General features: G+C 57.8%; 1 protein-coding gene across 5 annotated transcripts; it reads left to right on the top strand.

Annotated features, from left to right (window-relative positions):
- The first annotated feature begins 1,913 nt into the window (after positions 1-1,913).
- PATZ1 (POZ/BTB and AT hook containing zinc finger 1) lies at positions 1,914-21,056 on the top strand. 5 transcript variants are annotated; one of them, XM_055147568.1, is made up of 5 exons: positions 1,914-3,189; positions 4,564-4,627; positions 10,649-10,820; positions 17,747-17,884; positions 19,335-21,056. In XM_055147568.1, the coding sequence occupies exons 1-5, from the start codon at positions 1,919-1,921 to the stop codon at positions 19,748-19,750; spliced, it is 2,061 nt and encodes a 686-aa protein (XP_055003543.1). In that variant the 5' UTR covers positions 1,914-1,918; the 3' UTR covers positions 19,751-21,056. The 5 variants fall into 5 exon arrangements, with proteins under 5 accessions (XP_055003543.1, XP_004615628.1, XP_004615631.1 ...); XM_004615571.2 differs by having other exon boundaries at positions 19,332-21,053; XM_004615574.2 differs by having other exon boundaries at positions 17,812-17,884; positions 19,332-19,503.
- The last annotated feature ends 5,589 nt before the right edge of the window (positions 21,057-26,645 follow it).

The raw sequence follows: 26,645 nt of genomic DNA, 5'->3' as shown, positions 1-26,645 counted from the left end.
CGGGCAGACGAACCTCGGGGTCTCAACCCGCGCGCCGCAGCATCCCCGGGCCCGCTGGGGACAAAGCGTCCAGGCCTGCCGGCGGCGCCCATGGCCCCAGCGCTCGGCGACTCGATGGGCTGCTGGCGCCACGGATGCTCCCAGGCTCAAGAGGCCGAAGGGCGCTCCCCGGAACGCTCCAGATCCCCCTCCCCCACTTCCCTGGGGGGCTGCTGGGTGCTCCGGGATCCTCGATCCTACCCGCCGCCCTCGCCTCTACAGTGTCGCCCGCTGGAGCTGAGCTGGATGACTTCCCGCTCATGGGGGGCTCAAAGCGCGGCCGTCTGGCGATTTGGGGGGACGCCGGACGGTGGCCTCATCGCCCCAGCTCTTCCTGGGAGCGCAAGCCCTCCGATTAGGACTGTGCGCGGGGTGCAGAAACAGCCCCGGAGGTTCGGCCAGACCCCCCCCCCCGGCCGGGACCCCGGGTCCTCTCTGCGGCTGGGAACAGGGAGGCGGTCGCCGGCGACTTCGGGGGGATTTCTTGCATCAAAAGGGGGACTCGGAAGGCTACCCGACACCCGCTAGACTTACGGGTGCGCTTCGCCGGCTCGGGCTTGGGGGACCCAGATCTGCACCCTCCGGTCCTCCCCCCCCTTACCCCAGTCCGCTCACTGCCACTCTCGGCGGGGAGGGGAGGGGAGGGGCAGTGGGAGCTGGTTTGCTGGCTTGGCGCTTCGTTTGCATTGGTGCGGGGGTGAGGGGGGGCTGAGACTGCAGCCCCCGACCCCGCGGGCGGGGTGTGGAGGCGGGGGCCGGACGGGGGCTCAGTCTGCGCTAGCATTGGCGGAGCTGGGGAATGGTGAGGGGGGGCAGGAAGCGGGGGGAGCGGAGCGGCGGGGGGGGCTGTATAAATAGGGAAGGGGGGACGTGCATCCTTGGTTGGGTGAGGGGGGGGCGCTCGGCACAAAGAAAGTGGAAAGTTTGCAGCGCAGGGCGGCACGGGCCAGGGATCCGGGCGCGCACGTGCAAGGCCGGGGGCGCCGGGGGCCCCCCACACCGAGCTCGCCGTTTCTTTTTTTTTTTCCTGTAAGCGAGGGGGGGGGTGTTGTTGGTATCGCCCCCTCCTTCTCCTCCCCCCAGGGGTGAAAGTGCAAGAGGAAGTGCAGCCGCTGCCATCTTTCCTCCGCTCCGAACACACGGAGCCCGGGGCCGCAGCGCCGCCGCTCCGCCGCCGCCGTCTTCGCCCGGTCCCGGGAAGGGCCAGCCCCGCCGCCGCCGCCGCCCGCCCGCCCGCTCCAGCCTTCGCCTCAGCCACCGCCCGCCAGGCTCCCGGATCCAGCCCGCGCTGCCGCCCCCGTGCGCGCCCCGCCGCCGCCGCCTTCGCCTTTTGTTTCCTCCGCTCCGGCGCCCCCGCCCCGGCTCGCGCTTTGCAGGGGACGCAGCGCGCGCCCCCAGCGGGCCCGGGGAAAGCCGCGGCGCGCGCCCGCGCCTGCGCGCCAGGACCCGGCCTCCTCCTGCCCGCGCGCCCGCGCGCGCGCGCCTTCCGCTCTCGGTTGCGCGTCGGCGCCGCCTGGCGGGCGGGAGGGGAGGCGGCAGGCGCGTCTGCAGGAGGGGCGCACCTCTGCTCGCGTACCCCCGCGGAGGTGGACCGAGTCGGAGAGGCCGGCGGGCGCGGAGGAGAGGAGAGGAGAGAGGAGCGCGCGTTTCCAGCCGGGTGGGAGTAGCTATGTGGCGGGGGCCGTGCCCGGTCGCCTAGACGGTCTGATCCGGGCAGGGGGCGTGTGCGCCCGGCGCACCTGCGAGACTTGCAGAGCCTCGGGCCGGCACGTGTGGGAGTGTAGACACGTCGGCTGCGTCCCGCTCTTCTTGCTGCCTCGGGGAAGGGAGGGGGGCGGGCAAGCGCCGCGGCCCGGCTAGCGGGGAGGGGGCGGCGGCCATGGAGCGGGTGAACGACGCATCCTGCGGCCCGTCGGGCTGCTACACCTACCAGGTGAGCAGGCACAGCACGGAGATGCTGCACAACCTGAACCAGCAGCGCAAGAACGGCGGGCGCTTCTGCGACGTGCTCCTGCGGGTGGGCGACGAGAGCTTCCCCGCGCACCGCGCCGTGCTGGCCGCCTGCAGCGAGTACTTCGAGTCGGTGTTCAGCGCCCAGCTGGGCGACGGCGGAGCGGCCGACGGGGGCGCCGCCGACGTGGGGGGCGCCGCGGCCGCCTCGGGCGGCGGGGCCGGGGGCAGCCGCGAGCTGGAGATGCACACCATCAGCTCCAAGGTGTTCGGGGACATTCTAGACTTCGCCTACACTTCGCGCATCGTGGTCCGCCTGGAGAGCTTCCCCGAGCTCATGACGGCCGCCAAGTTCCTGCTGATGAGGTCGGTCATTGAGATCTGCCAGGAAGTCATCAAACAGTCCAACGTTCAGATCCTGGTGCCCCCGGCCCGGGCTGACATCATGCTCTTCCGGCCCCCCGGAACCTCGGACTTGGGTTTCCCTTTGGACATGACCAACGGGGCAGCCTTGGCAGCCAACAGCAATGGCATCGCGGGCAGCATGCAGCCAGAGGAGGACGCAGCGCGGGCCGCCGGGGCGGCCATCGCCAGCCAGGCCTCCCTGCCCGTGTTACCTGGAGTGGACCGCTTGCCCATGGTGGCTGGACCCCTGTCCCCCCAGCTGCTGACTTCCCCTTTCCCCAATGTGGCCTCCAGTGCGCCTCCCCTGACCAGTAAGAGAGGCCGTGGCCGCCCCAGGAAGGCCAACCTGCTGGACTCCATGTTCGGGTCCCCCGGGGGCCTGCGGGAGGCTGGCATCCTCCCCTGTGGCCTGTGTGGGAAGGTGTTCACCGATGCCAACCGGCTCCGGCAGCACGAGGCCCAGCACGGGGTGACCAGCCTCCAGCTGGGCTACATCGACCTGCCGCCCCCACGGCTGGGCGAGAACGGGCTCCCCATCTCCGAGGACCCCGACGGCCCCCGAAAGAGGAGCCGGACCAGGAAGCAGGTGGCCTGTGAGATCTGCGGCAAGATCTTCCGCGACGTGTACCATCTGAACCGACACAAGCTGTCGCACTCCGGGGAGAAGCCCTACTCGTGCCCTGTGTGCGGGCTGCGCTTCAAGAGGAAAGACCGCATGTCCTACCATGTGCGGTCCCACGACGGCTCCGTGGGCAAGCCGTACATCTGCCAGAGCTGTGGGAAAGGCTTCTCCAGGTGAGGAGAGCGCCGCTCCACCGGGCCAGAGCTCCCTGCCAAGATGTGGGCGTGTGGGTGACTTTAGGGGGGGGGGGTCTTTGGTGTACGTGGGTGGGGGCGCAGGGCAGGTTTGGGAAGTGTCCTGATGCACCTCCCGCCCCAACTGCTCACTCTTCTCTCAGGGTAATTCTCTGGTGCTCAGCGCGCCTGGCTGTCTCTTTACCATGGGGCCTTGTGGGAATAGGCCAGATTCCTGAGGCCACCGCCACTGGGCCTCCCCATTCTTCTCCTGGGCTCCCTTTGTGTTTCCGGCACCAGGCGAGGGGCCCCCTCTGGGGGCGGGCGGCTGAGCGCTCCTTTAGCGACTTTCCCCTGCTTGAATGGCTGTGGGAGGGGGGGGAAAGAAGTGTCGCTGGGACTCCTTCCACTCCAGTCCCCAACCCCCCACAGAGCACCGGGGAACTCGTCCTGGGCCCCCGATCATGACACCCCGAGTCTGACGGGCTCCCGTCTGCAGGCCACGGCCTGGCTCTGAAGTCACAGACTGACCCCCTTTCTGTCCTCTGGCCCCAAAAGAAGGCAGGCAGGTGGCCTCTTGAAGGTTTCCTTTCTAGGAGGGAAGTCGGCTAGGGAACTGAGCACTCTCAGTTCTGGGAGCTGAGGGTTTGTTGGTTTTTGTTGGTTTTCTTTTTTCCCCCTTTTACTATTCTGAATAAAAGGCCGGTTTTAACTTGCCTGGTTCCTGAGCACCTTGTGTGTGTCTGCAGCCCGGGCTGGAGAACTCCCTCAGAGGGGCCCCAGCTGGAACCAGTCTTACCGGTCAGGCAGCCCCTGCCCACCTGCTCCAGCGGGCATCTGGTTTACCAGCCCCAGCTGGGGACTTCAGGCTTCATGCCTCGGTCTCTGGGGACTGAATTCCATCCGGGTGGCATTCATTGGCTGGCGTGGCGGGAGAGGCTGGGGGAGGGGAGTGCCGAGTTTCTAAGGGGCTTTAGTCTGGACAATGAATCCCACAGCCCTCGCCGCGCCCCCCCCCATCCGGAAAGGCAGCGGCAAGGCAGCCCCCCTCCCCCGGTCTAAAACTACCTACCCACGGGGCCCTAGAAATCATTGAAGGGGTGGGGGGCGGTGAAAGGGGGGAGCAAGGTCAGACCAAAGGCAGCTCGCTTCCCTCCCCCCTCTACAGAAAACCCGGGGACTGAGGCCCAAGGAGCCCGAGCTGGGTGATGACTTGGTCTTTGTCAGACTGGTGGGGGGCGGGGGGGGACTAGGGGGCCATCTTCAGTGAGCGGGTGTCAGGGTGGGGGTGGGGGTGGCTGTCCAAGTTGGTGATCCATCCATCCCCCCGTTTCCAGGTCTTCCTTTAAAGCCTCTCGTCTCTCTCCCTCCTAGGCCTGATCACTTGAACGGACACATCAAGCAGGTGCACACTTCCGAGCGGCCTCACAAGTGTCAGGTAGGGCCCAGCCTGGGGCAGGGCCGCAGCCTCAGGCCCAGCCCGCGGGGGTGTGTGGGGCTGGCTGGCTGACCACCGCTTCGCACACCTCCCCCTCGGTCCCTCCACCCTCCGTCTGCTCGCCTTTGTTCTCCCTCCAGTCCCCCCTCGCCTCCCCCCCCAGCTGCCGTCCCCTCCTTCCCGGTGGCCAGGCCCTGGTTCCCACCCCATGTCTCCCGTCTTCGCTCTGCTGCTTGGCTTTCCTCTCCTCTCCTGGCGAGTGCCGCCGCCCTGGATGGCGGGGCACGTCGTGGAAGTGTCCTGGGACGTCCCTTGGGGCCGGGCTTCTGCTTCCCAGCGGTTTGTCAGGACCACAGGGGGGAGGGAGAGGTTTGGCGGGGTGGGGGGGGGGGGGCCGGGTGTTGCTCTGCCTACATCGCTCCCCTGGCATGAAGAGTTCCTTCTGGGTCCCCTCAGCACAGGGCACAGGCAAGAGAGAGGAGACGCAGGGGTAGAGGGGGTGCGCCCGGGTCCCCCCCACCCCCTCGAGGCCTGCAGACCCGGGGCCCCCTTTCCCTGGCATTCGTTGTGTGGCAGTAGGTGGGGAACGCCGGGCATCAGTCCCAACCTCTGGCTTGTCTCTTGAACCGTATCGGGGCGGGGGGCCCTGTGGTGCCCAGAGCTTCCGAGTTTCCCCTCCGGGCCACTTGAGCATCTCTGCGTGCATGGAAAAACCGCCTCCGTCTTCTCCTTGATGATCTGCCCCCTCCCGGGCCAGGGTGCCACCGGGCGAGGGACAGGCAGAGTTGTGGGCTGGCTTCGGCCTCTGCTGGGAGAGCTGGCGTCTCTATCCGGTCCGTGGCGAGGAAGCTGGTTTCCTCCTCGGGAAGGCAGGGAGCCCCCCTCTCCCCGCCCCCCAGGGCCCCGTGCGTGCGTGCGTGCAGACAGTCTTCACCCATGCCCGGCTGGGTGCCCCCCCGCCCCCACCACCCCCTGGGAAGATGACCCAGGGGACCCGCGGGGATCTGTCTCTGCCACACTTCCTGTCTTCTCTTCTCTGTCTCTGGTTCTCTGTCACCGAGCACATTCCGACTCTCCCAGGCAGGGGAGGCAGAGCCCAGAGGGCAGTGGGGGTGTGCCCGGTGGCGTGGGGGGGTAACCTGCACTCTCTGCCCTTTTTCCAGGTGTGGGTTGGGAGCAGCAGCGGCCTACCGCCCCTGGAATCTCTTCCTAGCGACCTGCCATCATGGGACTTTGCCCAGCCTGCCTTGTGGAGGTCGTCCCATTCGGTTCCTGACACCGCCTTTTCCCTTTCTCTAAAAAAGTCCTTCCCCGCCCTTGAAAACATGGGCCCGGCACACTCCAGCAACGCGCTCTTCTGCCCAGCCCCGCCGGGATACCTGAGGCAGGGCTGGACGGCCCCCGAGGGCAGCCGGGCCTTCGCGCAGTGGCCTGTGGGGTAGCCGGGCTTCCCTGCAGCGGGCCCTGCGTGCCGGGGCAGGGGAGCCGGCAGCGGGTGCGACACCCCTGCTCTGCTTTGGGGCGCGACCGGCATGGCGGCTCCTCCTGGCTTGACCAGGGGGGGTCTTGCCCGCTTCAGCCTCCCCCGAGCTCCTTTCCGGACCCCCCCCCCCCCCACAGTTTGCAGGTTTCCTTCTGGGCTCTGGAGCCTTCTCTGTCCCCCTGTAGTTCCGGGCCGTCGGCCCCGGGTGTTGTCCGTGGCGGTGTGATGTTGGCGGCTGTGCTGTCCCACGGACGGTGCTCCCCACTCCCTGGCAATGAGGGGGGGGCCCTCGGATGGGGCGTGGCCACCCGCTCTGGGTGTGAGTCCCCCCGACAGGCCACCCCTGCCACCCCACCCGCCTCCTCCCTTCCCACGCAGCTGGGCTCCTGCTTCTAGTTGTGGCTAGTGAATTAGACTTTGCGTGTTTTGCGAGGTTTCTTAGCAAGTCTGCTCAGGAACGAGACTAACCAGTAGCTTTCTGTCGGGTCACCCCGATGTCTGGCTTTGGGGGCTGTTAAAGCAGGTGTTGCTTCCCCTCAGGCTCCAGTGGTTTTACCCCATTAGCCACCCCCTCCACCCACAGCCCCTCCCAATCTCCCACCCCACAGGCCCCGCGGGGTCACAGGACTGCTGATAAAAGTTTTCATTCTAACATTTGAGGCTTTGTGTGTTTTGTCCTCGGTCTGTGTCACGCTATTGATAGCACTGTCCCTTGGCGGATGACCCCCACCCCTCCAGCCCTGCCCCTCCGACACACACTTGCCAACCCGCTGGTCCCAGCCCCCGGGACTGACCCCGGCAGTGAGACCCGTGGGCCGTCAGCAGGACCCTCCCTCCCCGTGTGGTGTATGTTCTGAAAATGGTGGTGACAAAATGGCTCTGGGGGACCTGGTTCCTTGGGCCTCAGGCCATACCTTCAGGCCCTCCTGATGCCACAGTGGACAGAGGGGCCGCTGCCAGAGAGTGGTGTCAGGGCTCGAGTGGCTGCGGCCATGCACACGCGGGGGCTCTGAGCCGGGCCATGCTCCATACTGTCAATCCACCTGCATCAGCCCGAGGCGGAGAGGCTGGCGCTGCGTCAGGGTTGCTCGAAGTGGCCGCACTTGGGCAGAAGGGCAGCTCCTGGGCTGTGTTTGCATATGTGTCCCTGGTGCCCAGTCCTGAGCTACGCATCCCTTTGGAAGGAAAATGTGAGGAAGTCTGGGGGAGGGAGAGGAGTAGAGGGGGACCCAGCTCCACGGGCCGGGCCTGGCAGACGCGCTTCCCTGGCGCCCCCAGACAGGCGGCCCCCCTCCTCCTGTCAGGGCCCCTCCGTCTGCCCCTGTAAGAGGGCAATGCCTTGCTTTCGAGAGGACCCTCCTGGAGTGGTTCTAGGGGACCCTTCCTTTGGGGATCGATCCGTCCCCCTCTCAGCTAAGTCTCTGTCCCCTCTCTCCAGCTCTGTTGGCATGACTAGACTCTTGGGTTCTGGGGTACCCTGATTCCCAGCAGGTGGAGTCAGGGCCTTGGGACTCTCACTCTTCAGAACTCCCTCAGAAAACCTGGGGGCTGCCGCCTCCTCAGGTCCATTCTGGCACACAGAAGCCGGTGGTCACTGCCTGCTAGGCCACCCAGGACAAGTGTCTGTTGGTCTGTAGGGGTGTTTTCTAACCCCCACGAGGTTGACGTTCCTAATTAGGTCTGCCCGGCTAAAGCTCGCTTTCATTCCCTGAGAGGTGGCCGGTGGGGGGTGGCGGAGGGAAGTCGGCTCCGGCTGGGGTTTTCACTGCGCTTAGCCGGTGCCCGTTCCCGGCCCCAGCACCTCACCTGCTTGTGACCCATCCAGGCTTGGTCAGTCCCTTGCCGTTAGCATAGTGTGGCAGGCTGTGCCCTACAGTGCAGGTCCCCAAAGAAGGCGGGCAGGAGAAATGGGCTTCCTGCCCCCTCACCATTTGGAGATGGCGCAGAGCGCTGGTGGGCGAAGGGGGTTCTTGTCCCCATATCACTGGCAGGTGTTCCTCTCTCCGAGGGTGAGGACAGTAGTCCTTGCTCTGGCCTATGGGCTGGCCTCTCTCCCCGCCACGTGACCTCTGCTGAGGTCTCTGACTGAGGTGGGGTTCACCTCTCGCCATGAAACCTGGTGCTCTTGAGGCTTGCAAGTCCCCCAAATGCTTCCTTTGGCCCACACAGCCTTCTCATCTGTCCCCGGCGGGAGGTCCTGGCTACCAAGGACGCTAGGTAACATTTAGTTTGTTTGGGAGAGCCTCACCCGGCTGTGATCAGTGATCACTCCTGGCATTGCTCGGGGGACTATATCGTGTGGGCGATCGAACCTGCTTCAGCCTCCACAAGGCAATTGCTCTACTACCCGCTTCTCCCTCTAGGTTAAAATGTATCAGCATCTTCCGCTCTGCAGAAGCAGCCCAGAGCTGTGTCTGGAGATGGTACATCAGGCTCAGGGGCTGCCTCACATCTCACCTGTCCATACCCTCCGAGGGCCTGGGCCCCTTGGATTGGAAATCAGGAGAGATGGAACCCCAGGAGCCAGAAGGGTGAATAGGGGACCACCTGGCAGTGGCACGGTGTTTCCAGGGCGCTTTTTGGTGCAGCGGAGTTGTGTGTTGGGGGCACATCCCGTTCTAAACTTCATTTGTCCGGTGTATTTGAAAAGAAAACCCCAAACCGGACAAGTAGTATTTCATTTGCATACATAGTTGGAACAGCTACTTAGAAGAAAATGAGCCCAGCAAGGCCTCTCCTGATGCACGCAGCCCTTTGGGATCTGGGCGTTCACGGTGGCACCTCCTGCCCGCACGGTGCCTGTGTCTTGGTTGTCCACAGGAAAGCACGTGCTTTGTCGGGCCAGGGGTGTGCGGTTCCCTCCGCTCGAGCATGCGAGCAGGGTAGCGTGGGTCCTGGGCTGTTCCCTCTCTGATGCCCCTGAAGCATGACTGTTGCTGCTGCTTGCTAGTCCTAAAACAGCGAACACAAACATGGAGGGAAAAAGCCAACCTGCCCCGAGAACCTCCCATGCAAAGCAGTAGCTTGAAGTCACCAGAGTCAAGGACCCATCTACCTTTTGTGGTCTCCAGTGGGGGTGGGGGTGGAGGGCAGGCAGGGGGACTCCCAGTGGCTGAGACCTGGTCGGGTCTGCATTTCCAAGTCAGTCAGTGTCCAGGGATTTGGGGCTGCCCTCACCCCGGGACCCGCTGTGAGCGGATCTTCACACCCCGGCTTTCCGTGGCCGCACTCGGCGGGTGATAAGACAACGTGCCTCAGCTGCTGTGAGGATGGCTGGCTCGAGATAAGTGCCTCGAGAAGGCTAAGTGGGGCGCCTGCCTGGCACAGAACAAACGAGCGCTCCAATCAGGGCAGGGCGGTGTCTCGGGCCTTGCTCCTGCCCGAGCTTCCCTGACGAGCCCTGCCACCAAGGCTCCTTCCTGCGGGGGCCCCTGATCCGCGCTCTGCTGATTCTCGCCTGAGCAGGGCTGACACTGTCATTTTGCGGGCTGTGTCTTGGTTACAAATTCTTGAGAATATATCAGCAAGAGTTCGCTCTCTGTTTTTATCCTACCTTTCCTTTCTGTTTCCCAGGGGCCAGGGCTAATGTAATTTTCAAGTAAAGCGAATGCCTTAAATTCTTTGTGTAAAGCAGCTCGGGGGAAACCCAGACGAGAGAGCCGTGAGGCAGGTTCAGTTATATGCCAGGAACTCCCCAGTGAGCTGAGTGACAGCAGACGCAGCTGATCTTAATTCTTTGTTGTTATTGGTGGTGGTTTTCAAAATCTTTTTTCTTTGGGGTCAGAGCGATAGTACAACGGGTAGGGCATTTGCTTTGCACCCAGCGGGCCTGGGTTCGATCCCTGGCATTCCATATGGTCCCGAGTACCACCAGGAATGATCTCTGAGTGCAGAGCCAGGAGTAACCTCTGAGCATCACTGGGTGTGGCCCCAAGCACCAAATAAATAAAATCTTTTCCGTTTGCTGTGGAGAACACGCCGGGCAATACTTAGTAGGCTCAAACCCAGGGCCTCCGCATGAAGGCAGCTGTGCTCTGCCATTTGAGCCACGTCCCTGTCGCCCTCGTCTCCCACAACTATTTGTCTTTTTTCTTTCAAGTAGAAAAGTTTATTGGAAAGGAGGAAAGGAAAAGGAACTTTCCATGTGGGGAGGAACTTAGTGTAGGACTAAGTTACACACACACACACACACACACGTGTATTTTAAAAACTCAGTTACTGATGTTTAGGAGAAAAATAAATCCTGGGTTGCTCCCGTAGAGGAGAGTCTGTTCAGCACATGTCCGAGGTAGGTGGTGGTGACCATTTGGTCATTCCAGCCAGGCTGCTGTCCCCTGAGGAGGTGTCTCAGGCACTGAGAGCAGCTGTCTGACCTTCTGCAGAACAAAACCCGGCCCAGTGTGAGGTCTGGGGGGCCAGGCCGACGTAGGGAGTCCCTGCACTGGCCAAAAGGGACTGCGCTTCCCAGGGCGGGGCAGGGGGAGAAGGTCCGCAGTGCCAGTCTGTTCCCTTCATCCCAGTTTCCTTTCTGCCCTCAGACCTGCAATGCATCTTTTGCCACCCGAGACCGTCTGCGCTCCCACCTGGCCTGTCATGAAGACAAGGTGCCCTGTCAGGTGTGTGGGAAGTACTTGCGGGCAGCATACATGGCAGACCACCTGAAGAAGCACAGTGAGGGGCCCAGCAACTTCTGCAGTATCTGTAACCGAGGTAATCTCCCCGCTGTGTCCTCACCGCCAGAGGAGCCGCCTGAGCGCGTGGGGGAGGCCGCGGGTGCCTTGCCCAGCCTGCCACAGACGCCGTCCTTTGCACAGCCAGGCCTCCCGTCCCATTCCACTCTCAGCGTTCTCGTTGCCCAGCTAGCTCTTGGCCACCCCCTTCTTTCCAAGAAACTCGGAAGGGGGTGGTGGTGCTGGGAGCAGGAGTCCCAGCACGTCAGCAAGTGAGGACTGAGTGTGGTTGGTCGTAGGTTTGGCCCGTAATGCATCTGCTCTGCTCAGGCCTGTCGGGACACCACTGGACTACTGAGATGGGGGGGCTGGGTAGTCAGTAGGCCCCAAGGTGGGAGAGAAAAGGGGGGTGGGGATCCTGCCCAAGAGCTTTCGCTGGCTGGTAACCTGGCAACTGGAGGTGCACGGCAGACAGAAACGGTTTAGCCCGAATGGTTGGGGGGAGGGGGAGATAAAAGCTCTAGCCCAGGCCCCTCGTTGCCTTGCGCAGGTGCCCTGAGCATGCTGGTGGCCTCGGTTGGCCTCCGTGGTGTCTGTCTTGGTGGCCCCGTGTCGTATTTGGCCCTGCCCCGGGTGTCGGGCAGGGCTTGCTGACAGTCTGTGTTTCCAAGTGCAGCGTCCGTGGCGGCGGCTCATGCCATCTGTGTGGTGGGTGTGAGGAGACTCCCACACGGTGCGCTCACAGGGACTGGGCGGGGATGTGGCTGGGAAGGCCGATCTCCTGGGACGCTCCTGTCCCCAGGCTCCCGCAAGCCTCCGTGTGACTTGTGTGCTGAGCACTGCAGCTGGGCTCTCGGCCCAGCCCGTCCCTTCATCCTGCTCCGTGATCTTGACCTCCCCAAGCCTCCGGCTCTTCATCTCTTCATGGGGTGGAGACACCCGCGCTCGTCCACCTCCGCCTCACAGGGTCGTCGTGAGGCTCCCGGGAGACAGGGGAGGCGATGGGGCGTCGAACCCCACAAGGCGCTGCCTCTCTTGCTCTGAGACAGCGGGAGGGAAGAGGAGGCTCGTGGACACTCGGCTTCAGGGCAGGCCCGGCACCCCAGCGCTGGGTGCCTGCGCGGTCTCTGTGGGCCCCAAAGACAGTCGAGTCGCTGCGTGTTGGTGGTGCCCGTGTGCCAGGTTCCTCCTGGGAACTGCACATCTGGGCTGGCCGTGAAGGCTGCTGGATGGTGATGCTCCAGCCGTCGGGACACCCGCTGTGAAAGCGGGAGGTGCTGATAAGAGCAGCACGAGCACTGGCCTGTGCTCAGTCAGGAGCGCCTGTGTCTAGGTTGCTGGCAGGAATGTTCTCAGGGGTGAGCAGTGCCTGGGGTCGTGCCCGAGGGGGAGTTCCCAGGCTGTGGCTGACCTTCTTGTCCATGGCTGCCCCAGTCCTTGAGAAGGATCATTTCAGTGTGTGTTGGGTGGGTGGGTGGGTGTGTGTGTGTGTGTGTGAGAGAGAGAGAGAGAGAGAGAGAGAGAGAGATTTGAGCCCAGACCCTTAGCCGTGCAATGTCCTCTATCAATGAGCTCCGTCTGTGGCCCGAAAGATAGTTTCTTGTCTTATTTCCCACTCAGTGGCTTCCTGAAAGTGCCCCCCAAACACCGCCAAACCGTTTGCTACCACCTGCATTTTTTCCAAGTTTTCAAGGTTGAAGTCCTCAGCCTGTGAACTGGGGTCAGGCCAGAGGTGGGGAACCAGGAGAGTGGGAAGGATGCTGATGCTGAGACACAGAGAGCCTTGCCCAGATGGCAGAGTGGGACAAGAACTGGGAAGAAAAACAAAGGAAAAAAAAAACTGGACAGATGGGCTGGAGAGATAGTACGGCAGTTAAGTTGCTTGCCTCAATACGCAGCCGACCAGAGTTCAGTCCCCATCTGGTTCCCCAAGCCCACCAGGAATGTTCCCTGAATGCAGAACCAGCAGTAAGCCCTGAGCATAACTGGGTATGCTGCCCTGCCCACCCCCACCCCCACCCCCCTTCCCCTGCCCTCCCTTCCCCCTCAAAAAAAAAAAATAATAATAATAAGGAAAGAGCAGAGACCCAGCCCTGCAGGGCCCAATTCAGAGACAGGCGAGGGTGCAAAGCCTGCATCTCCACTCCGTGAGAGTCAGTCTTCCGAGCACTGGTACAGAGGACTACGTGACTGGGATGAGAAGCAGGGAAGGGAATCCAGCGCCCACTCTGAGAGTCTCAGAGAAGCGAGGCCAGGGCTGGATCACAAGCTCAGTCACTTTGCATGCCAGAGAGGAAGCAGAGTGGAAGTCTCGTTCCTCCGGAAAACGGGAGCACTAGTCCTAGCTACACTGCAGTCTTTATTGGGAAAGGAAGTGCAGGATTCTACCTCTGGCCGCATTCCTTGGGAATGAGTAGTAGGAAGAGCTAATCCCCGCTCTCCCTTCTCGCCCTCCCACCTCCCCAAATAACTCAGAGGAAAAGATAACTGAGACGTTAGAATAGAAATGGCTAGAACTGTGCCATCCCTTGCCCTACTTGCCACCAAAGCTGTGAACAAAGCAGGAGTTGCCCAAATCAGCGTTCTTAGCTCTCCAAGGGTTCCTGCAAAGGCTACTCTCCAGCTGGCCAGAGGAGTCGAGTTTGGGCTATGAGGACTCCGTGGGCTTCCGATAGCCTTGAAACCCAACAGCTCAATTAACTGTGAAACGACTCTTGACTGAGAAGAACAGGGCAAGGGGGTAGGCAGGCAGATTAACCTCAGCCTACATCTGTGTCGCATGCAGGTTTGAGACAGATGGCCCTGTCTTTTGTCCTAGAGACCTATCAGGATGGGGATCATACCAGCTACGGAGGAGGAATATAATCTGCAGTCGGAAGGAGCATAAATTACCTCATTCTCAAGTTGAGAAAATCAGTTGGGTGGGACAGGGAGAAGGACCTAGTGGCTCACCATGATTGTCCTAAGTTTCTGTGGCAGGGTCCTGTGCTGGTCTGGGGAAGAGGGGTAGCTGGCTGGGAATCTGTCATTGGCTGAGAACATACATATCTGCGCTTGGGACATTGTTGCTTAAGAGGCAGAGGAATGTTCTCTGCAGTCAGCTGTGATTTCGTGCGTCGCTGCCACTGGCCTCAGGGACGGAGACAAACTGCCGTGCCCCCACACCAAGCCACGAAAAACTCCCCAGTGCCCTGCCCACTCGCAGCTCAGTCGGCCGCACCACTCCCGCCACCGCCCCCCCCCCCATGATGGTTTGGACAAGGAGCCCTTTGGGCATCGGCTGTAGCAGCTGTGATCAGAGCACTTGCTTCTGTAGTGCTCACTGCATCCTGCTGGGCACGAGCATGCCGGTGTCAATCAGAAGATCTTCAGCTCCAAGAGCTCTAGGGAAGGTGGCTTTGAGGCTGCCGGGAGTCACGCGCGTGTGTGTTGTTTCCATCACCCGGGTGCTCAGCTCAGGCTGCCTCCTTAGTGCTTGCTTAATCAGTGGGGAAGGGGCAGGTGAGTTTAGAATCGCTGCGAGACGTTCCTGGCTTCGGAGATGCGTTCTTCTCACACACTCAGCTTCTGTCTTAGCCCAGCGTGTGGCTGCGGAGTTGCACTGTGTTTAGGTTCTGGGCTTGAAGTGGCAGCTGCGGATCCACTCCTACCACACACCATGTGGTTTTGCTATAGATAGTTTGCAGCTGGGGGGAAGTCAAGAGAGCCCAGCCACGTGTTTCGCCGACGGGTTTTCAGGAAAATGCACCGAGTTGTCTTTGAGCATCTGCTCTGCTCCCCTGGCATAGCTCTCTGCACAAAGAGCAAATACGTAATTCCTGACGCTTCTTCCCGCCTTTCCTGCTCCATCTGACTGCAGTGGGTCTCCCTGGGTATGCCAGGGAGAGCTTCACACCACTTCAGAGGCTCCTTGAGGCTCAATTAAAAGACAAAGGCAGCGTCCCATTCTAAAGTGGTATCCTGTTATCACAGAGCCCTGGTTCCTTGTGCTGGTTACCACAGTGCCAGTCCGAAGACAGGGCTAGGATCCAGTCCCGTGACTCTAGTTCCCCTCCTAGCGATGTTTATGATGGACCTCTTCAGCCGTTCTGTCTGGCCCCCACAACCTCCTCAGCACAGGACAACTTGATTGACTAAGCAGGGATACCACTGACCTCTGGCTCGGGCAGCAGTGTGGTGCGGCGATGCTAGAGAAAGAATATTCACCCTGCGCCTGGTTTTCTTCCCAAACCATCAGCTGTTGTTGTCAGGGGAGTTTGTTCAATAGGATTCCCGTGGGTCAACTCCTGTCTCAGTAGGTGCTAAGCCAACACCACAGGGAAAGAGACATCAGCGTCTCTGGTGATAATGATACCAACTGCAAAAGTCCAAGGGTTGGGGGGCCGGAGCGATAGCACAGTGGGTAGGGCGTTTGCCTTGCACGCGGCCGACCCAGGTTCGATCCCCGGCATCCCATAGGGTCCCCCAAGCACTGCCAGGAATAATTCCTGAGTGCAAAGCCAGGAGTAACCCCTGAGCATCGCTGGGTGTGACCCAAAAAAGCAAAAAAAAAAAAAAAGAGCAGCCACCGAGGCTGGAGCAATAGTACAGCGGGTAGGGCATTTGCCTTGCACGCGGCCGACCCGGGTTCGATTCCCAGCATCCCATATGGTCCTCTGAGCACCGCCAGGGGTAATTCCTGAGTGCTTGAGCCAGGACTAACCCCAGTGCATCACCGGGATGTGACCCCCCCAAAAAAAAGCAAAGAGCAGCTACCTTAGCAGACCTGAGCCCCGTTAGGCCCAGCACCAAATACAGCTGGGGGTGACCTCTGGGTTCCCAAGCATTGCTGGAAAGCAACCCTCCCCCCCAATAAAAAAATAAGAGAGTCTAACCAGTGGTTAAGGACCAAATTCTAGTGGAGTATGTTCCTGGGGATGGAGATTAGGCTGTTCCACTTAGCTGTAATGTGATTCAAGTCAGCTTCACCAACTCTCATTTCTTCTTCTATAAAATGAGTCGGGGCCGGAGAGATAATACAGCAGGCAAGGGGCTTGTTTTGCATGCAGCCAACCAAGTCTGAGCACTAGCATCCCATAGGGTCCCTTGAGCACTACCATTAGTCATTTCTAAGTGCAGAGCCAGGAGTAACTCCTGAACATCACTAGATGTGCCCAAACCCTCTGCAAAAAAAAAAAAAGTATCAACATCCTTCCCAGTTCTGGGATGGTTGGGGGAAGTCTACAAAATGATGCATGCAGTGTACTAGGTTTGGTGCACTATCATCCTTTACTAAAGGTGGTCCTTCATGATGGGTCCATTCTAAAGACCGTGCCAGGGACTGGAGAGATAGCACAGCAGGTAGGGCGCTTGCCTTGCGCACAGCCAACCTGGGTTTGATCCCAGAACCCCTTCTGGTCCCCTGAGCCCAAAATCAGGAGTAAGCCCTGAGTACCACAAAGCTGGCCCCCACCTCACACACACACAAAGACGATGCCAATTCTGACTTCTTAAAAACACATCTTTGGCGACAGTACAGCAAGTAGGGCACTTGCCTTACGTGTGGCCAGCTGGTTTTTATTTCTGGCATCCTATATGGTCCCCCAGTGCCCACAGGAATAATCCCTCAGCGCACGGCTAGGACTAAGTCCTGAGCACCACCACATGTAGCCCAGAAACCAAATAAATTAATTTTTTAATTAAAAAAATTTTAAACAACAAAAACATCCTTGGCAGACATTCTACAGTACTCTCCAGCCTCTGGCCTGTTAGTAATGGCTCCCACTGTTACCCCATGATTGTGATTTTTAAAAGGAATGAAAATCCCTGAGAACGTGGCTGCCAAATCTAGCATGGATTAAAGGGGCACCACTAGGATACTAGCCCCCCCACGTGGGTCTTACACTCAAAAGCCTCAGTTTCATTTTCAGATCCTTGACCAAGGCGGGGCCTAATCACAGTGGCTGGTGTGGAAGGTGGAAGTTAACCCAAGACTCTTCCTTCCCAGCCTGAGATATCTCATGGCTCAAGAGACCGGGGATCAGGGTCGTGCAAAAGCAAACTCCCAGATGGCTGAACGGCCCCTCCCACAAAACAAAGGTGACACCTGATTCTTCTTTTAGAAGAACCAGGGCCAGACAGGTAGTACAGCAGTAGGTGAGGCACCTGCCTTGCAGCATGCCTGGGCTTGATCCCCATCACCACATGCCCCCTGAGCCTGTACAGCCAGGAGTGAGCCCTAAGCCCTTCCAGGTGTTTCCGAAAAAGAACAACCTCAGGATGCTCTAAAGGAGCCCAATGAACGAGAGACGACTGCCTGTTTTGTTTTTTTTTTTCATGTTGCTCAAAGGCCTGGAAGGAAAGCAGAGATGTCCTCAGAGAAGAAAGGAGTGGGGCAAAGCCTTGCACAGGGCTGACCTGGGTTTGATCCCCGGCATCCCATATGGTCCCCTAAGAACCGCCAGAACCAATTCCAGATTACAGAGCCAGGAGTGACCCTTGAGCATTGCCAGGTGTGGTCCAGAAAACAAAGAGAGAGAAGGAGTGTGCTACCTAAGGCATTCCTTTGGGATGCATTCTGCTGCCTTGGAGCCCCGTGGCTGCACTAGGGTGCTGTGTACTTAGTTCTGACTGTGTTGTAGCTGTAGTGCCAGTACCTAGTTCCGGCTGTGAGTTACCTGCTTGTTCATGTCCCTTGTCACTGAGGTGCTGAGGAAAGCCTAGAGGTGCCTTTCACTGCGGCCCCACGCACGCACACGGGGCTCTGCAGAGAAGCCAGTTCAAGGACAGCGTGCCTCCCTTCCTCCTTAGCCAGGTGACTTCTGTGGTTGCAGCCATTTTTGAGCCAAGGAGGGGGTCCGCCCCCTGCTTCTAGGTGCAGCTGACCTGGGAATGCTAGCCAGGGCGGCCAGAGGAGAGGCGTGGGGGAAGCAGAGAGGTGTCTGTGCTGGCCAGCCGCGGGATCTCATCTCCTTTTGTCTTGTTTAGGTTTCTCCTCTGCCTCCTACTTAAAGGTCCATGTTAAAACCCACCACGGTGTTCCCCTTCCCCAGGTCTCCAGGCACCAGGAGCCCATCCCGAATGGGGGAGCAGCGTTCCACTGCGCCAGGACCTATGGCAACAAAGGCAAGCGACCCCTTGCTCTGCACTTTGCTTCTCTGCGCAGACTGTGTTGTGGGGGCGCTAGGCCGGGCGTGGGGAGGCCGGGAAGGCTGCCGGCTGGCTGGCTGCCTCGAGGAGGCGCGGAGATCTGAGTGGCAGTGGCCCCCAGAGCAAAAGTCCCAGCGGGTCCTTCACTCCAGGGCAGTGAGGCTTTAGGGCACTGCCAAGATCCAGCCCCCGCCTCCTCTTCCCTAGCCCTCCTCCCTTGCTCCTGGCCAGCTCCCCGCATTCCCAGTCTGGAACCCCGCAGGGATGCCCCTGGCTCAGGGCAGGAGAGGAGCCCCGCATGACTAGTGGTTCTGGGCCTGTCCCCTGCCTGCCTGTCGCCTTTAAAGGTGGTGTGCAGCTGTGGAGACTGCTGTGTCCGCCTCTGACCTTGAGGGCACGGGGGAGCCAAGGGCTGGCTTCCGCCTCCAGAAGGGCGAGGGTCACGTGAGTGGCCCTTTCTGGAGGGCCTCTCACTGGCTGCGTTGCATGGCTGTAAGGGAGCTCCCCGAGCACCTCTGATGGAGCTGGTTCGCACAGAGCTCGCGAGGTCCCATCTGCACTCGTTGATGCAGTCGGTTCGGTGGTGTTTCCGGTTGTCGTTGCCTTGGGGATGACGCCAAGGGCTTGGCAGATGGCAGAGATGGCATGCTCCATGCTCCCATCCACGACCTCCCTTTCTGGCCAGGCTCTCCGAACCCCCGCAGGAGGACGCTGACTGGTGGACCAGGCGAGGCAGAGCAGTGAGGGTTGTCTTGAGGTCCTGGGTGGCCTCGGCCCTGATGTGGGGAACAACCAGTTGAGTTGTTCCGAGTTGCTCTCATTTCTGTGCTCTGGCTGCTTGGCCCTGGAAGGGCTTGGGCCGAGAGAAGGTTGTAAGGACAGTGCTTGCATTTGGAGGCTCAGGAGGAGGATTGATTTGCGTCTCAGACATGGATGGGGTCTGCCCCAGTGAGAGCCTCGAGGCTGTGGTCCCGCTTTTGCACGGGGGCAGCTAGTCTGGTACAGAGGCGAGGCCCGTGGCATACCTACCTGCTTGGCATCATCAGGACCACCAGCCGTACCCCCAAGGGCAGCCAAGAGAGTGTGGGGAGTTGGGGATCTTTGAGTTGTTCTGGTCGGAAGTGGTGGAGGTCCCCTCTCCCTCAGGCTGGCCGAGACGGTGAGCAGTGACAGGGGCACCTGCATGAAGCGAGTACGGTGAGGTAGGCTGGCAGCCCCGGTGCCCTGCTCTGTGGCTCTCCCCTGTCCCCATAGGTACTCTAGGCTCCCAGACTGACCAGCTGGACCTCTGGGGTTCTGCTGGGGCAGTGGTGGCCACTGGCTGCCCGACACAAGCCTGTGAGCTGGCCCCTCATGACCCCTCCAGAAAGGGGGGGCTGTCGCCAAAGCCCGGCCTCATCTCTCCCGTTTTGTTTTCTCCTAGAAGGCCAGAAATGCTCACATCAGGATCCGATTGAGAGCTCCGACTCCTACGGCGATCTCTCAGACGCCAGCGACTTGAAGACGCCCGAGAAGCAGAGCACCAATGGCTCCTTCTCCTGTGACATGGCCGTCCCTAAAACCAAAATGGAGTCCGACGGGGAGAGGAAGTACCCTTGCCCCGAGTGTGGGAGCTTCTTCCGCTCCAAGTCCTACTTGAACAAACACATCCAGAAGGTGCATGTCCGGGCCCTCGGGGGCGCCCTGGGGGACCTGGGCCCTGCTCTCAGCTCACCCTTCTCTCCCCAGCAGAACATGTCTCTCCTCGAGTCCTTTGGGTTTCAGATTGTTCAGTCGGCGTTTGCGTCGTCTTTAGTTGATCCCGAGGTCGACCAGCAGCCCATGGGGCCTGAGGGAAAGTGAGACAGATGCTGCGTCCCCATGGAAATGGCCACCGGGGACTACTGAGAAATGCTGTGAATGCGGAGGGAAGTGATGTCTTTGGGTTCTGTAGCTGAGAGATTTTTATTCGGTTGTTTTTTTGTTTTGTTTTTGGTCTTTTTTTTTTTTTTAACTCCCCCCCTCTCCCCGACCCTTCTCCCACTCCCTAGCCCCACAGCAGTCTTTAGAGATAGATTCTCATCGGCGACTCCGCAGCGCTAGCTGCAAGGTCCGTATGGGACAAGGGCAGAAAACACTACATAGAATGCCAGGCCCAGTTTCTCACTTGGGGCGCAGCTGAGATCCCCAGAGCACGGGTCTTAGCAGCCCCTATTCCAACCCTTGCCGGATGGTCTGGGACCTCATTAACTTTGGTCTACCCCCACATCTCTAATCACTCACACACACATACACATACTCACACACACACACACACACACACATGCTTTCATCTCCCTCAAAAGAAATCATAGTAGGGTTTCTGCCATCTCCACGATACTGATGTCCAACTGTTTTAAGGAAGCTGGAAGCCTACAGCATCCTCTGGACCATGGGGTCAGTGTCCTCTGGGAGCCCCTTGAGCTTTGCCCTTGACCCAGAGAGCCCCAGACCTTTCTGAGCCCTGCCTGATGGCTAGCATTTCACTCCTAGGACAAGCTCTGCTATCGAGGACATTCCCACCCCCCCACCCCCCGTTCCAGTTTGTCCTTGGTTTTAACCATCCAACTTGCTGTTGGGTTTTAATTCTCTAATTATTATTATTATTGTTATTATTTTTTAGGACAAGTTGTAGTGAATTGCTACTGAAAGCTATCCCAGGTGATACAGAGCTCTTTGTAAACCGCAGTCACATGTTAGGGTTAGTATTGAACTTTGTTTAGATGTACCATAATTAACTTGGCTAGTTGATTGTTTGAAGTCTATGGAAGAAATAGTTTTATGCAAAATTTTAAAAATGCCAGTCTGGTCAGAATTTGTAGGGGGTGTCAGTGCAGGCGGGAGCCGAGGAGGCGGGATTGCTGGCTGGTGGGGACACTGTGTACCTCGGGGGGTGTCTGTCACACATGAGCCAGTCCAGGCTGACCTCGTGCTGTGAGTTGATCTGATCAGACTGTATTAAAAATGTTAGTATGGTAACTGCCTGCTCCCCGAGTCTGGTTTTTCAGGGGATCTTTGGTGCCTCGAGGGCAGGCCAGGCTGTCTGTGCCCTGCACCTGGGAATGGGATGCTCAGATCCCTGTACCAGTTTTCCTGGGATTGGCATCCCATACGTGATTCCTGAATGCAAAGCCAGGAGTAAGCCCTGAGCACTGTCAGGTGTGGTCCCAAACCAAAACCAAACAAAAAGAGTAGAGTGGCGGCTCCCGTGCCTGTGTGAGGCCCTGCGTCTGATCCCTGACATCAGTAAGTGGGGGGAGGACAGAAAAGCTGAGCAAGGAGAGTAACTGCAATAGCAGGAGTGTGGGTAGAGTGTCCAAGAGGGTGTGAAACTCAGAAGCCTCTGGGTAAGAGATTGAGGGGCCTGAAACGCAGCTGCCTGGGACCTAGGGAGAGATGGGGAGGGAGGAAAATCCTCAGCCCCAAGGAGGCTCCACAAAGCTCAGCATCTTGAATCCCCCAAATTCCACATACACGCAGGGATAAGAAAATGGCTATTTACCCTTAGTGATGAATTTATGAATAGGGGGAAAGAGAAAAACAAAAGCACGCGAAGAATACAGTGAGGAATTACTAGAAGCAAGAACTGGAGTGTAAAGGGGCCAGGCCGACTTAACAACACCTGGGAAATCCCGAGAAACCTCAGGGAGCAGGGAGATTCCTGAACTAGAAAAGCAGCATTTAACCTCTAGGTAAGTAGAAAGGAAGTAAAAAACAAGTCAGAGAGAGACCAAGAGGAACAAACAAAACATAAAATACTTCAGATCCACTTTAGTGTGAAGGGCAGAGGACGGAGCTAGATTATAAAAGCTTTTAACTGGAAAGGGCAGAAAGATAGTTCAAAGGGCTGAGCGTGTACTATGCAGATGGGAGGCCTAGGGTTGATCCCCAGCACTGTGATCCCCTGAGCACTGCCATGTGTGGCCCTTAATAAATAAGTCCAGGTCTGCCCACATTTTAAAACAGGAAAAACCAAAGTTTGTCTTCACGAAGCTGGCCCTCAGTGGAATCCCCAGCACTGTATGGTCCACCAAGCATCACCAAGGCTCACTCTTGTATACCAGTGGGTATGACCCCGAGATGAAGCAAAAACAAAACAAGCTCGTGAGTGAGGTCAGGGATACAGCTTTATGGCAGCATACAAGCTGGGTATGTATGAGGCTCTGGATTTGATGGCCAGCAACCAAAAAACCACCACCACAAACCTTCTAAGCCATTAATTGACACGAAACCTTGGGTGAGTAGCTGAGCTCTGTGGCCTTAGGGAATGAAGCATTCCTTAAAGGGGAAGGGTGACTGGGAGGTCACCTGACCAGCACTAAAGGCAACTTGCCCTGGAACAAGGACATGACCATTAATCTCGCCTGCCTGACCTCTACCACTTTCCAAAACTCTGGTCAGAGGCCCAGACAGGTCAGGACCACCGGAAGTAATTCACATGGTAGGAAAGGAACAAGAAAGTGAGCAAGCAATCACTTCTGCCAAAGTAGTAACCTGGCTTGGGGCTAGAGCAGTGGTATAGGAGGGGGCTGAACTGAACCAGGGGTTCAATCCCTGGCACCACCTGTGGGCCCTCGAGCCCCACCAGGAGTGATCCTTGAGCACCAACCTCAAGACATGAGCAGAGGTGCTCCTACCCGGCCCCAAACCTCTGTCTTACCAATAAACTGTAACCTTTAGGCTAGAGGAAGAAAAATTGCAAAAGACATGAAAAATGGGCAGAATGACTCTGCCACCTTGAGGGCATAGAGGTTGAACCTTGGCAATGAAGCTCTGCCCTCTGTCCTAGGGCACCTGTGGGCAAACCTCTGAGCCACAGTAAAATGGGGGGCTCTGAAGAGTGAGCATTCTCGGGGGCTGATCTTAGCACAGCATCAGATGTGGGTCTCTCATGGTCCCCCTCCTGCAGACGAACAAGCCAACTCTCAGAAGTGGAGGCACATCCCCCACCCGCCCCACGACAGCCACAACACACACCCAACACCCAGGTCTGTCCTCATCCTCCCGCGCTCCACTGTCTTTTTTTTTTTTTTTTTGCTTTATGGGTCACACCCGGCAATGCACAGGGGTTACTTCTGGCTCTGCACTCAGGAATCACCCCTGGCGGTGCTCAGAGGACCATATGGGATGCTGGGAATCGAACCCGGGTCAGCTGCGTGCAAGGCAAATGCCCTATCTGCTGTACTATTGCTCCAGCCCCATCCAGTGAGTGTCTTAACACACAGGTGCATGCCCAGAGGAGACTGCGACCCTGCTCAAGTTCCCTGACAAGGGCCTGTGCCTGGCAGCAAAATAAAAGCTGCCAAGGCGGTCAGGCTAGTGCCAAAGAAGGCCTGGAGGTCCTGTGTGAGAAAACTCCTTATGGGTGACTCCAAGACTCTCTGGACCCTACTGGAAGTCTCCCAGCACCAATAACCTTGAGGCACTTGATCCACGCAGCTGGACTGCCTGAGAGCCCTGGCCTGTCTCCACCCTGGCAGAGCTGCAGGAGGCCCCCAGCACCACAGGCCTCTGGCACACACCACTACAGAAAGATCTGGCCACTGACAGCCAAGAATGGGCAGGACCTGGGGGCCCAGCAGGTCTGGGACTGCAGCTGGTCTCGGGACATACTTTCTGAAATGCTTTTTTACAATGTCGGCCATTCCCCAAGCCTCAGTTTCCGTATCTGCAAAGTGGGGATGAAAGAACCAATGTGGAAGGTGCCAGTGTGCCGGAGACAAAGCCAGGCTCTCGGTGGCAGCTGGAGCTCTGGGACACCTCCCTCCCTGGGACACCTCTAGCATCAGCCCCCACTTTCGTGATTAAGTTCCATGTGTTGAGCCCTTATGGATGCCTAACCTTAGTTATACTCAGGTGCTAACAACAATGACCATAGTACTCTTAAGTGCCAAATACCCTTCTAAGTAGCCCATATGTCAATTTAGGTGGCCCTCTAGGCAGCTCAGAGGCTGGCAATATTTTTACAATGAAGCCACTTGTCCCCTTAACAGCTGTGAGAAGAGCAATGAGAAGCTGAACCCCGCAGCCTAGACTCAGCCTGCTTCCTCACTGCCATCCTGACTCTGGCTTGGCCCCCACTGCTGGGCGACCCAAGGCTCCTAAGGCGAGCATTGTCAGTCTCTCCGATCAGTCCTACTTGACCCCTGCCACCCTGGCCCAGTTCTGGGCACAAATCTTACCCTCAGCTCTGTTTCTGGGCTGCTGTGGCTCCGACCTCCCCTGGCACTTCAGCTCCCTCCCTGCGTCCTCACGATGGCCTGGTGCCATGTGATCTGTGGAGACAGCCAGCCTGCTATGGAGTCCAGAGCCACCACTTTCTCTCTTGGGGGACATTTGGCAGGTGTCTCCCAAGGGAGCCAATTCCCACAGGGCACACGGAGAGCACTTAGAAAGCTCTCTTCTACCTTATAGGCACCTTTTCCTCTGCCAGGTTTTGCCCTAGGGAACAAGAACGAACCAGAGCAGGGACAGGTGAGTGTCTATAAAGAGCCGGAGGGTGAACCTTTGGCAAAGGGCAGGCGGGCAAGGCTCTGATGACACTTCATCTGCAAACACCGGAGTGTGGCTCATGTCATTGTTATCTCTTACAAGGTAATTCTTGGGATTTTTCCCCCCAACTTCTTATAAATTGTAAGTCATGCTTCACTCAGGTGGTACATAAACAGTGGCCTGGGTTTGATTCCGAGGCCTGAGTTTGCATCCTCTGCAAGAACCTTCTCCACTGGACAAAAGCTGCTTCTCCTGCTTCTCTTCCCTCTCCTGGTTTCGGGTCTTGGATTTCACTCAGCCTCCTTTTCCAGTCGACCCCCGCCTTACAGTTCAATTGATCTGACACGCCGTTTGCGACTGCCATTGATTCAGAGCCAGGAATAACCCCTAAGCATCACCCATGTGGCCAAAAAGCCAATTAAAAAATATAAAAAGACCCAACATACAAAAAAAGAAAGTCTAAAGAGTTAGACTATGCAGCTATGTAAAACTGATCATATACAGTATTTAGTACCATGGGGGGAAATGTTTACAACTTATTTTGCTTACTTGTTTTCAAGAAAAGTAAATCACTCACCAATTCCCTAGAAACCTACCTGCTTAAGTGAACAAATAGAAAGCTCCTTCTAATTGAATTGAGGACGATAACTCCCTGGGACTGTTCTCGTGTCCCCTAGAGTTGGAGCGATTATCGCCCACTTTGGGAAACACTAGTTTATATCAAAGAGGACTCCTGAGAAAACAAAATTAGATGGTAAAATCCCAACTGTGTTAAAAATCTTCATGGATAAGAGGCGTGGGAAACTACTGCTGCAACAGCCTACTGGACAGCGCATACAAACATGCACCATTTCTCACACAGGCTCCTCCAAGGGGGGTGGGTGCAGCTTGGGGACTACCAGAGCCACCCTGGTGGTGCTCAGAGTGTGAGGGATCAGTCCTGGACCTCAGCACGCTAGGCTCACACTCTGACTCCATGGAAGTGCTTCCTCAAGCCCTGAAATGGAATTTTTTTTTTTAAAACCATTCTCAACAGAAGCCCTTAGTGAAAACCAAGTCAAATCCTTCTTTCTCATTGAATAGTTCAAAGTCAGAAACCATAGATTCTCAACAACCTTTTGGAAGTAGAAGAGTCTCCTTTTGGTGTTTGAGTTTCATTTAATCACAAAAATATTCTTTAAAAATTTTTCACCTCAAGCTCCCCGCTTCCATATTTGCTTCTGGCCCCTCCCAGCCTCCTGTGGTATGACTAGAGGTCTGCTGTCTACCTTTCCTTTTTGGTTGAATAAGAATTTTCAACTTTAGGGGCCGAAGCGATAGTACAGTATGCACGATGCTTGCATTGCACAGTCAACCTGGGTTCAGTCCCCAGTGCCCCATATGGTGTCCCCAGCACCACCAGGAGTGATTCCTAAGCGCACAGCCAAGAGTAACCCTTGAGCATCACTGAGTATATGGCAAAAACAAAACAAAACAAAAGACTTTTCAACTTTATTTGGGAAATAATGGAAGGGAGGGAGACAGAGAAGTGGGGAGAGATGGAGAGATGGAGAGAGAGGAGAGGGAGAGGGAGAGGGAGAGGGAGAGGGAGGGGGAGAGAGAGAGAGAGAGAGAGAGAGAGAGAGAGAGAGAGAGAGAGAGAGAGAGAGAGAGAGAAAATATCGCAAGTAAGGATATACCAGCCGTTTCCCCCGAACTGAGAAATTCACCCTAAAGTAAGAAAGCGCACATCTCAGGGATCAGGGGGAGATGCCAGCAAATGTGCCCATTGGGTAAAATAAGTCCACATCTCCAAGGAGATGCGGGCCAATGCACGTGTCATCGCTTTTTCTTCTCCCCTACCTGAGCACTGTGGGAAGCAGCAGACGGCCATCTCTCGGCGGGGTGAACTGGCTGCTGGCCTCTGCGAGCAGCACTCAAACACAGGCTCTCTTTACAGTGCCCTCTGAATATCAGCTTTCTTCTCTGTAAAATGGGAAGAAAACAAACAAGTGGGTGATAGTGATATAAAAACTGAAAAAAAGAGAATGCACCCAGGAATATTGACTGCAAAGTACTGCCTAAGTGTTATTAGATATTTTTATTATTCCGGTGAAGGGGGGCCCTCTTCATGTAGCCGAAACAGGTTTTCATTTAATTGGCAGTAGAAACAGAGCTGGTGATCTTTCCCCCCTTAAATCAGCTCTTCTCAGGGCTGGAGTGATAGCACAGCGGGTAGAGCGTTTGC

This window comes from Sorex araneus, chromosome 9 (assembly GCF_027595985.1).
Source record: "Sorex araneus isolate mSorAra2 chromosome 9, mSorAra2.pri, whole genome shotgun sequence".
In the NCBI taxonomy this organism is placed as follows: domain Eukaryota; kingdom Metazoa; phylum Chordata; class Mammalia; order Eulipotyphla; family Soricidae; genus Sorex; species Sorex araneus.
This window is presented reverse-complemented; position numbering and strand designations above follow the sequence as displayed.

Coding starts and splice junctions, on each gene's coding strand:
- PATZ1 (XM_004615571.2), top strand. CDS start 1,919: ATGGAGCGGGTGAACGACGCATCCTGCGGCCCGTCGGGCTGCTACACC. Junction 10,821..17,746: donor CTGCAGTATCTGTAACCGAG/GTAATCTCCCCG, acceptor TGTCTTGTTTAG/GTTTCTCCTCTGCCTCCTAC. Junction 17,885..19,331: donor CAGGACCTATGGCAACAAAG/GCAAGCGACCCC, acceptor GTTTTCTCCTAG/AAGGCCAGAAATGCTCACAT.